Here is a 10,960-nt window from a genome sequence, read left to right on the forward strand (position 1 = left end):
TCCATTAACAATTTGAAGGCTCTCAGAGCCTGCCAAGTGCAGTTCAGATTCAGGACTGTGTTGGAATGGTCCCATTTGCTAAGACATTGTTTCTTATACTAAGATTCAGGACCCTCCTGTGTTTAAAAGTTCTGTGTTTTCAATTACCCTGGAGTTAAGTTCGAATTTTTCAGCATGACACAGGATTTGACTTGCTCCCCAAGCTCCTCGCTCTCCTCGCTCATTTCTTTGCTTGTTGAATTCTTTGTTTCAGCCAAAGTAAACTAGCAGATGAGCGAAGTCCTCCCTCCTTTCTTGGGCACAAGAAGCAGTCTTTCCTCTTCCTTCGGCCAACTCTGGTTTATTTCTTCTTCGTGTGTTTCTTCGTATTCTCGGGGTCGGTACACAGTCGGGGCTCTCTAATGGATGAATTTCCCCGCCAACAGGTTTGGTTTCGGTTTGTGCTCTTGATTCTGCCTTGCTTCCCAGAATATCTACAGAATTTTTTCTTAAGATTTTATTTATTTGAGAGAGTGAGAGAGCACGAGAGGGAAGAGGGTCAGAGGGAGAAGCAGACTCCCCGCTGAGCGGGGAGCCCGATGCGGGACTCGATCCTGGGACTCCAGTATCATGACCTGAGCCGAAGGCAGTCGCTTAACCAACTGAGCCACCCAGGCGCCCCTACAGAATTTTTTAAGATGCGAGAGTATTAGGAGGGAACTAGGGGCGAGCACAGCATTACCTTTCCCAGGTCACAGATGAATGAGATTACAAAACCGATCTGGCCCGTTAGGCGTTTCCAAAGAGAGACCCGCGGAAGCCGTTCGGCTATTTGGAGGGCTAAGCTGTGCCTTAAAGTGTGAGGTCTCGCTGGACATTCCCGGGACCTGTAGCTGCAGTTGAGTTACTGTTGAGAGATGTTGCAGGCTGTGCGGATGGGCCAAGAAGGAATCTAGAGAGCTTGTGTCCTGGGTGAAGATAGGCTAGTGCCAGAGCTCCGGGGTCGAGAAAGGGAAGGTGAGACGTCCTCTGAAATGGGTCACCCTTTACTGGCCCTTCCAAACGGGACAGACGGCAGCCCTATTGCCTTAACAATCGCCCTCTCTGCTCCAAGAAGAGCTAATGACTGGAAGCAAACATGAGTGTAGACACCGTGTCCTCTCGGCTTTTGTGCCCTCAGATGTTCACATAGGGTCTCGGAGCACATCGCGAATCCCCGGGGCCGCTTCTCGAGGGCAGCGAGACAGCTCGGCATTCCAGGCACTGCCTGGTAGCCGTACCCACCCTCGCAGCCCCCGTCCTCATTTAATGCTGGTAGAGAGTCTGCCGGCCGGGGATAGGCGGGACAGTAGGATGGCCTCTCGGCGCCCTCTGGGCGTCGGCATTTGTCGCCGGGCAGCTGGGGCGCCCTCGGCAGTCGCCCCAGACGGAGGAGAGGAGTTTCCGGGGCTCGGGTCCCTGCAGCCTGCGCTGGGAAGGAGCGCGGAAGCGAGTGGGCGGTGAGAGGCGGAGCGAGGGATGCGGGGGGCGTGGACGCGGCGGGCTTTGGAGAGGCCCCAAGTTAATGAGGCGTGCGCCGGCGGCAGAGCGCCTTTCCGAGCTGGGCTTTCCCCCGCGGTGCGGGCGCCAGGAGCCGCCTTTTCCGCTGGGTGTCACTCGGGGGTGGGGGGGATGGCCCATTCAAAAGCGCCGCGAGGGGGCCCGGCCAGTGGCCTTCAGTGAGCGCTCGCAAGAGGACGGCAGAGGCCCGGAGGCTCGCAGCTCCGGGACCTTGTGGCGCATCAGGACGCGGCTGCCCGCTTGCCCGGATCCCGAGCCGCCGCCACCACCGCCGCCGCTCTGCTTCCTGCGTGTTAGCCTCCTCTGCGCGCTCCGGGCGGGCGGCCGCGGGAGCCGCTGGGGCGAGGACGGCGCGCGGCTGCTGCTGCTGCCCCCGGCCCGGGCGGCTGGAAGTGGAGACGCCGAGCCGAGCGGCGCCCCTCCCTATGCCGGGAGGATGTTGGAGAGCAGTGGCTGCAAAGCGCTGAAGGAGGGTGTGTTGGAGAAGCGCAGCGACGGGTTGCTGCAGCTCTGGAAGAAAAAGTGCTGCATCCTCACTGAGGAGGGGCTGCTGCTTATCCCGCCCAAGCAGCTGCAACACCAGCAGCAGCAGCAGCAACAGCCTGGGCAGGGGCCGGCCGAACCGTCCCAACCGGGAGGGCCCGCGGTGGCCAGCCTCGAGCCGCCGGTCAAGCTCAAGGAATTACACTTTTCCAACATGAAGACCGTGGACTGCGTGGAGCGCAAGGGCAAGTATATGTACTTCACTGTGGTGATGGCCGAGGGCAAGGAGATCGACTTTCGGTGCCCGCAGGACCAGGGCTGGAACGCCGAGATCACGCTGCAGATGGTGCAGTACAAGAATCGTCAGGCTATCCTGGCGGTCAAGTCCACACGTCAGAAGCAGCAGCACCTGGTCCAGCAGCAGCCCCCGCAGCCGCAGCTTCAACCCCAACCCCAGCCTCAACCCCAGCCCCAGTCACAGTCTCAGCCGCAGACCCATGCCAAGCCCCAGCCCCAGCCCCAGCCCCAGCAGCTCCACCCGTATCCGCACCCGCACCCGCACCCGCACCCACACCAACTACCGCACTCGCACCAACAGCCGCTCTCGCAGCCGCACGGGCACAGGCTTCTCCGCAGCACCTCCAACTCTGCCTGAAGGGGGCAGCACCCGGGCCAGACAAGGTAAGGTCCCGACAACTCGGGCTACCAAGAGCCTTTCCAAGGAGATCTCGCGGGCTGTTGGGAGGAGTAGGAAGCCTAATTCATGGGTGTGGTGCTTGGAGGGGAAAATGAGAAGTCACTACAAGTTTCTGGAGATGTAGAAAGAAGGGAAGCAAGCCGGAGCTAGGAGAGGCCGGACAGAGAGGGGAAGGATGGAGGAACTGGGTTTAGGCTGGGCAGCCTCGCGGACGTTCTCCCGCGCACCCTGGCCCGCGCGGGTCCGGTGGTGCGCTTCCCAGCGACGCTGCTGGCTCTGTTCGTGTCACCAGAGCCGCTCGAGTGTCGGACACTCGAGGGAGCGACCCCCGTGTCTTTCTGAGCGCGCTTTGTCCGCCGGACTGGCCTAAGAGAGCTGGGTTTTGGAGGATTCTGAGCCAATGACTTAATTTCCTGTCATTTCTTTCCAGGTTTTGAGGACTTGAGGAAGTGGGACGAGCACCTTTCTATTGTCTTCACTTGAATCGAAAACAAAAGTCTCCCCGCCCCGCACCAGATCAAGTAGTTTGGACATCACCCTACTGATAACTTGAGATTCCTCTTAGTTTTCCGCATACTCTTCATCACAATGCAGGAAACGGTTTCAGTCCAGAAGGCTTTATTTATGAACCTTTGAAAGGATCTTCCAGTATGGTGGACCTTCTAGGAGCAATGATGTACTGTAATTTTATTTTAATGTATTTTGATTTATGATTATTTATTAGTTTTTTAAAAAATGCTTGTTTTAAGACATTTCTGAATGTAGGCCATTTTCCAAAAAAGAAACTTTATTTTCAAAAACCTATTCCCTAGTAAATTCTAATCTTGGAAAAGAAAAAAAAAAGTAGAAGGGTGGTGGAGGGGAAAACATTAAGAATTCATTCATTATTCCTAGGGCATTTTCAGAAGGTCTGACACTTTCATTGTTATGCCAGGTGGTTGAAATTAAACTCTGTGATATTACTTCTTTTTTTTGAGATTTTTTTTCTTAGACATATTTTCTGTAGAATAGAAGTTTAAAAAGCTAAATGTTCAGAATTGTATAACTATGAAAATCTAATTGCTTTTCTAAAAGGAAATTCGTAGTAATGATGTCTAATTCCAAATATTTAATACGTAACCCAACTGATGGCAGGATGAACATACCATGAATATATGGTAGGGCTGGTGTAATGCAGGAAAAGCCTTGCTTATAACATCCGTTTGAAGAGACTAATAAGGAGATTTCTATGATTTCTGAGTATGAATGCACTAGGCGTTTCAAAAAACACAGTGGGGGGAAAAGAGAACCATTCAGTTTGTTTGAGAGAACATTTGTGCTCTTATTCACACTAGAGATTACCCTTCTCTAGCTTTGCACACTCTACTTGAACCACATTTTCTGACCCTTTTACTGTATTCTAGAAATATACTCTAGAATCTCATAGTTTAAAATACAGTTTGTAAATATTTTGAAGGACTAGGAGTCATAGCTTTTTTGTATTTGTACTGAAAATAATGTTGATGAGAGAAACCAACTGTTTCGCTTTTTATTGCTCTGTGAGAAATTTGAGGGTTCTATGTTTTCCAGTTAGGTTAACTAAACTCAAAAATTGAAAAAGGAAGGACTGGATAAACACTGGATTTTCAGTGAGAAAACAACCCAGTCTTGTTTTAGCGTCTACTTGTTCAGGAGTCTGAGGGGCGGGGTGGAGGGGGGAGCATGTGCTTTTAAAAGGTGGAACAAACCGTCTTCTGTGTCAAATCAAAAGGATGATCAAAATCCACAAGGGCAGATGCTACTTAAGCTTAAAAAGAGCCATAGTTGATAACAAATCCTCTTGGGGCTGAAAATCACTTCCTATCTGCAAGGCTTTACTGACGATCTCTGTTTTCCATTCTCTTTCCCACAAAGTCTTTGATAGTATTTTTCCAGCATCCAAATGGGAATGGTCAGTATTAGGCTATTGCTAAGTTAGGTAGTACAGAAACAAAAGTAGAATTTAATGCTAGAGATGTCTTTATTCTCCTTCCACCTGGGAAGGAGTTTAGATCTAATTACTTTTTAGTGCAATACTTAAATGACGAAATTTTGAGACCACAACTCTAATCCGCAAAGTTGTGGGGAAAAACAAAAACTCAGGCAAATGGCAAGAAAAACTTAAGGGACTCCCACTTCCAGTGGCTAAGTCACAGCTATGAAAATATGCTGCAAAGGTCAGAAGCATATATATACACACACACATATATGTATATATGATGGGCAGTTCCGACAGCAAAGCTGAGGAGTTCTGAAGTGTGGTTTGGCCTCTCTTGAGACTACTGCTGAGCTTTTTAGATAATGTCTCATTGTATTGTTTTAATATATGCAGATCATATAACCCCTGATTAAACCATAGTTTTTCAAGTTTTTGTGCTATAAAAGTAAAGTCCATACCAAGTATTTTTTTTAAAGATTTTATTTATTTATTTGACAGAGAGAGAGACAGCGAGAGAGGGAACACAAGCAGGGGGAGTGGGAGAGGGGGAAGCAGGCTTCCTGCGGAGCAGGGACCCCCAATGCGGGGCTCAATCCCAGGACCCCGAGATCATGACCGAAGGCAGACCCTTAACAACTGAGCCACCCAGGCGCCCATACCAAATGTTTTTAAAATGAAGATTCACGTGGGCTTTTAAAAGGTATTTGTATGTTGTTAGCTGACATATAGGCTAGGTAGTGTTCAAAAAAATATGCCCAGGCTCCCTCCTGGCTCCTGGAAATTTTTTTCCTGCCCCCACCCCCCCATGGCTGTGGTTGTTATTGTGGTTTACATTGAGTTGACCCTCTTAGTGGCTCTCTAGTCTGAACCCCTCTTAGCATTTACCTGTGAAATCTCAGAAATTAGAAAGGAGAGAAATAAGATGTTTTTTGTTGTTTGACACTTTGAAATGATTATGGCTGAATCATTTTTTTCAGAACAACAACAACAAAAAACAGGCTTACCAAAACTCAACAAAACAAAGTATAAATGCAAATCACTTAATGTGTCAGTGCCCAAATTCTACCATATTCTGTAAGAAATGATACAAACCACCTAAGGTGTTTTGAGGCCTGACAAATCATGGAAAAAGGTAAAAATGATTCTTTCAGTCCAAGAAAAGGAAAAAGGAAAGGACAGGTTCAATAGAAAATGCACCCCTTAAATAAACACAATGTAAAGAGTTGGAAAAGGAATGGACGAAGACATGAAAAGCAATGTCCCCATCTGGAAACTGAACTTTTGTCCTTGAACTTGTGTTGACACCAAGCCTTGGACACAGTGAGCTCAGTCACTATTTGTTGGGACAAATGAATGAAAGAAGAAAAAATATGTAGCTCCCAGTATCCAGGAGGTGGTTTCTCTTGCCTCACACAGTGCTTCCTTCACTGGCTTTCATGTCGTTCCGGAGAACAAGTACCACTGAGCAGGCTAAGCCTCATGACGAAGCTCCTTAGACAGACTCTTAGCAGAAATGCACCTGGATCTGTGTGTGCCCTACAGGGAGTGCTGAGGTCAGAGAGTAAATGGCTATAAAGGGCCCTTTCAAAGTGATCATTTCTGTCATAGAGGAAGCTGGGATTCTCTCATCATGTAGAAATCAGCCCAACTTTATAATTTCACTTCATGTGTTTTTTCCAGTGGAGGTAAAACAAAAACCAAAAAGCAACTCATTGCTTAAAGGAGCTCCCTTCCCATGTAAACACTGCGAGGAAGGCTTGCTTTGACTCTTTCCTGCCCTCATACACCAACACTCGGTTTCTCTTAAGGCCCCTCACTTTAAATCTGACACTACACGAGTTTGTTGCCAGTGTGTGAGTTCAAGCACATTGCATGTTTTCTGTCCCCAGAGAAAGTGACTTGGTTTTCGTTGGGCTCCAGTCATTTGCAGTGTCCTGGGCAGGGGCAGGCTGAAGAGAGGTTCTGAGACCTGAGTGAGACGGGAACAGTCCCATGGAGCTCAAAGCTTTGTAGGTGAAAATGGGCCTCGGAGTATTCCTTCTTCTCTTTTGTAAATGTCAAGCTAATTTGCTTTTGCTTTACCAATAAACTGCCCTCAGCCGCAGCCTGAAATTTAAACTTGGGAATTATAGAGCTTGACATTGAGTATATCAGCCATTCTTTCAAGAGAAATATGCATGTTTACCTAAAGCAACCTAAGATGTATTAATTGTGGAATTCTGTTGAATGGGTTTTAAAGATCTGTTTTCTAAATTCTTGACACAATTCGAAGGGTGACTTTTTGATCTGCAGTGTTGAACAGCCAATCTAGATTTACGGAAGATTGGATGACAAAGGGGTCTGTGACTTTGTTGGCAGGACATTTGCCAAATGGAGGATAGAATCCAACAGGGTTTTCCTGGCAGGGCACGATTGTCCAGTGAAGGCAGCAGAAGGACTCTGGAAGCATCTGCATAAAAGCTGGTGAGACCTACGGCAACCTGCTTTGAAGTGACCTGTCGGTGATCAGTTAGGCATTGGGGAAGGTTTAATAATAGGTGGTCCTTCTGGATCACTGTATTTATTTTGAGAAGAAAGATAAAACTATTGTCCATTACATTCCACTGTCAGTCTTATGCTTAGTTTTAGAATATGCAAATGTCGGCTTCTGAAAACCAAGCATCACCAGGTACCAAATGCTTTAGAAAATGTCACATTTGTGAACTTAATAGTGTGGTCATAATTTGTGTAAATATGTCTCAAATGATTTTGGAGAGATGTGATTTATTTTTCGTATTTTCAAAATGCATTCCATTTCAAATAAAGTATCCATTGTGATGACCAACCTGTGCCCCTTTTGGAGGCCTTGTTCACCTGGCATGTACAATATGTGTTCCAGTGGGAGAAAGGTTCTAAGGGGCTTGGCTGTTATAAAGGCCATGGCCATTCTGAGAAGAAAAGGACCATTTTTGAGGTTGGGAATTTTTTTAAAAGACTTATTTATTTATTTATTTATTTATTTTGGAGGGGGGTGTTTGGGGCGTGGGGCAGAGGGAGAGAGAAAATCTCAAGCAGACCCTGAGCTGATCGCGGAGTCCCATGCGGGGCTTGATCTCACAACCCTAAGATCACAACCTGAGCCAAAATCAAGAGTCAGGTGCTTAACCAACTGAGCCATCCAGGTGCCCCAGCTGGGAATTTTTAATATAGAAATTCACTAAGATCTTTTGGTGAAATAATTAGCTTTCAGATTGCTAATGAATTTGAGTTGAATTTTCCATAGCACCCCAGAGGATGAGAGATGGTCCCTAGTGATTAGCTTGAAGGCAGTTCCCTCTGAGTTCCTGACAGATTGGAGTTCTCAGTCTCTTGAGAACATAAAGCCTCGACTCTGAGAGAATCATTCTTCAAACAGGTTATCTGTAAAGCTTCCTGTTTTGTGTTGAGAGCAGAAGAGAGACTTGATTCTTTAAAGGAAAATAATATAACTTTACTCTTACAATCTCCACTGGCATCTAAAAGACATTACATCTCAAAAGACTTTCAAATGGGGAATTTGAAGGCAATTTTTTTTTATCCTTTAGCATAGTCTTACAGTGATAGCTTTATTACTCTGCTGTTTCTTTGTTTTTTAAAGAAGAAATGAAAAACGAGAAGAAAAGTTACTGCCATTGCAAGGGGATGTCAGGGGTACCATGTGAAAAGGGGTAAAGCCGGGTTGGAAGGACTTCAGAGTCCTAGTGCATAGGTTCAAACGTGGGTTCCATCACTTACCAGATAGGTAGATCTTGCATGTCTTAACCTTTTAGAAACTCAATTTCCTTCTCTGTTAAATTGTTAACAAAAATTCCTACCTTCGGGTTATTGAGAAGATTTATTAGGTTAGCACACATCAAGGTGCTTAGAAGCTCCCTGCATACAGCAGATAAACTGGCTTGGGAATCATTATAGCCATATGAATGTATAATATATGACATTGTTAAAGCTATGAATTATATTTTCTGAGAACTCAGCACTTCTTTTAAAGGGTAAGACCAGTTTGATGGCAACATCCTTGTATTTAACTTTGAAAAAGAAAAACAATCATTATTCATAGTGCTCCTGTTTTCCTTTGCTTATTACTTTCCAATTCTGGTCCACATGCTTATATATTTTAAGCGAGTTACAATTAAACAATAAACATATTAATAAACAATAAAAATACTCTTACATGTATCTGTAGAGGCAATCACCCAGATTGCCACTTCAGGGCAGAGAGGACATTTGGTCCCCAGGTAGGGGAATGTTGGTGGCTGTTGTGCTCTCAGAGAGCCCTTTCCCTGGAATTGTCCTCAGCCTTGTCTCAGGGAGAGCCACCTTGCTCTAGGATGCGCTCCTCCTTGGGGATAGCCCACGTCTGGTGATTGGTCTGTGGAGAGAGGAGAGCTGTTGTATCCATCAGGACAGGTGTAAGGGGCATCCAGAGCTCCCCACAGAATTGTTGAGGCCTGTCCCAACAGTGAATTTGCACTGCAGTTTAGTTCCCCCTCTGGCCAATCCTGTTTCCCTTGTTTCCTCACAGGTAAGGTTCCCAGGAACCTTGACCCTCCTCCCCACTTCCCACCCAAACCTCTTGCAATCAAATCTGAGAGTCTCAGAACCTATTTCTCAAGTAATCCTATGACTATGTCTGTGAATGAACACCTATATAGAAAGAATGTATAAATATACATATTTATACATCTGTATGTACACACATACAATATTTATAAATATTTATTTCTACCACTATGTTTCTGTAGGAAGGTTGGTGATATTGGACACAGTATATAGTATAATGGTTAAGCCTATGCTTTAGAGTAGAAGCTCTCAACCTGGAGCAATTTTGTTCCCCAGGAGACATTTGACAATGTTTGGAGACACTTTTGGTTTTCACAACTGGTGGTAGAGGTCAGGGATCAATATCCTACAATGCTCAGGACAGACAGATCTTCACAACAAAGAATTATTTAGTCCAAAATGTTAATAGTGCCAAAGTTGAGAAACCATGCTTTAGAGCCAGATAATCTCGTTCTTGTTCCCTGAGTTCCCTTGGGAAAGTGATGTATTTTAACTTCAGTTTTCATGTGTAAAATGCAGACAATACTAGTGCCTGTGTCATGGAGTTGTGAAACCAAAAGTAGGTAGTTTACATAAAGGGCTGTCACTGTTCCTGTCACAAAGTACCCATTCAATACATGGTAGCTATCATCCTAATTATTACTATTTAAAGTCATATGGCAACATCATATCCCATTGTTTTGATATATTATTTCATTGATTTTCCTATTGTCATCCAGTGAGTTTCTGTTTTTATGCTATTGTCAATGCTGCTTCAATAAATATACTCACGTATTCCTCATATTGAGAAGAGCAGGGACTTGGATTCTAGTTCTGACTCTGCTTAGTCTTGTGACATTAGGCAGCTCATTTAATCTCTCTGAGCCTTAAGTCTCCTCATTTGTAAGCGGGAATAGTAGCCCGGCTCTTGAGGCGATACTATGGACACACTATGAAGTGGCAATGAAATCTCCATGAGTTTAAGTCCCAGAGCTACCACTTAACTACTTTACACTCACAACAAAGCACTATGGGAATGAAAACATTGTTACTATCTGGGTACTATTTTAAGAGGGATTAGATATTATATCTATATATCTATTATACCTAGAGATATCGTATGTATATATAATACACATATGTGTATTCCAATCCAAACAATCTGGATTTAAGAAGTAGAAGATTATTGCAACTAAAAAAAAATAACATCAAGTAATTCTGGCCTTTTTTTAAAATAGAATTTAAGCCAAATTTATATTTATATTAAAGTGGAAAGAATCATGTGAACATAATATTACAACTGTCCAGAATTACCAACAGAGGAAAAGCTGAGGCATGAACTCACTGGCCATCTGAAGCTATTGAACAAGGCGTTCTTACTTGCTTTGCTTCTTTTTCAAAGACCTCGTTGGAAACTCTCACCATCCAGAAAGGCAAGTAAATATCATGGTGTGAGAGTTCTAGAGCCCCGGCCTTGATTGCCTACAGAGTGAGTCCGGTTATCAAAGATGGCACAGGTGGGGGCCAGAGGACTTTGGAGATTTAGACAACGATGTGGGTGGAATGCAGCTGTAGGCAGGTCTCCTTGGTCTGAGGGTTGTTTGGCATCTGACTTTAATTTGAAGAGATTGTTAGCACCTGAGGACAGAGCTGTCCAGGTTGTTACCTGATAGGTCACAATTAACTGCTCTGAGGTAGGGTAGATGTGGGCATGGCTACTTCCCTGC

General features: G+C 45.4%; 1 protein-coding gene and 1 long non-coding RNA gene across 3 annotated transcripts; one reads left to right on the forward strand and one right to left on the reverse strand.

Annotated features, from left to right (window-relative positions):
• Positions 1-1,429: 1,429 nt before the first annotated feature.
• On the forward strand, positions 1,430-3,681 carry PHLDA1 (pleckstrin homology like domain family A member 1). The gene is made up of 2 exons (XM_027595328.2): positions 1,430-2,703; positions 3,150-3,681. The coding sequence occupies exon 1, from the start codon at positions 1,544-1,546 to the stop codon at positions 2,675-2,677; it is 1,134 nt and encodes a 377-aa protein (XP_027451129.1). The 5' UTR covers positions 1,430-1,543; the 3' UTR covers positions 2,678-2,703; positions 3,150-3,681.
• Positions 3,682-7,790: 4,109 nt separating this feature from the next.
• LOC113922922 lies at positions 7,791-10,833 on the reverse strand. 2 transcript variants are annotated; one of them, XR_003520111.1, is made up of 3 exons: positions 10,614-10,833; positions 8,866-9,063; positions 7,791-8,122 (listed from the first exon to the last, which is right to left on the reverse strand). It is a non-coding gene; the product is annotated as an uncharacterized LOC113922922 (long non-coding RNA). The 2 variants fall into 2 exon arrangements; XR_003520110.1 differs by having other exon boundaries at positions 10,579-10,833.
• Positions 10,834-10,960: the final 127 nt, after the last annotated feature.

The sequence above is a fragment of the Zalophus californianus genome, chromosome 9, assembly GCF_009762305.2.
Source record: "Zalophus californianus isolate mZalCal1 chromosome 9, mZalCal1.pri.v2, whole genome shotgun sequence".
Lineage (NCBI taxonomy): Eukaryota > Metazoa > Chordata > Mammalia > Carnivora > Otariidae > Zalophus > Zalophus californianus.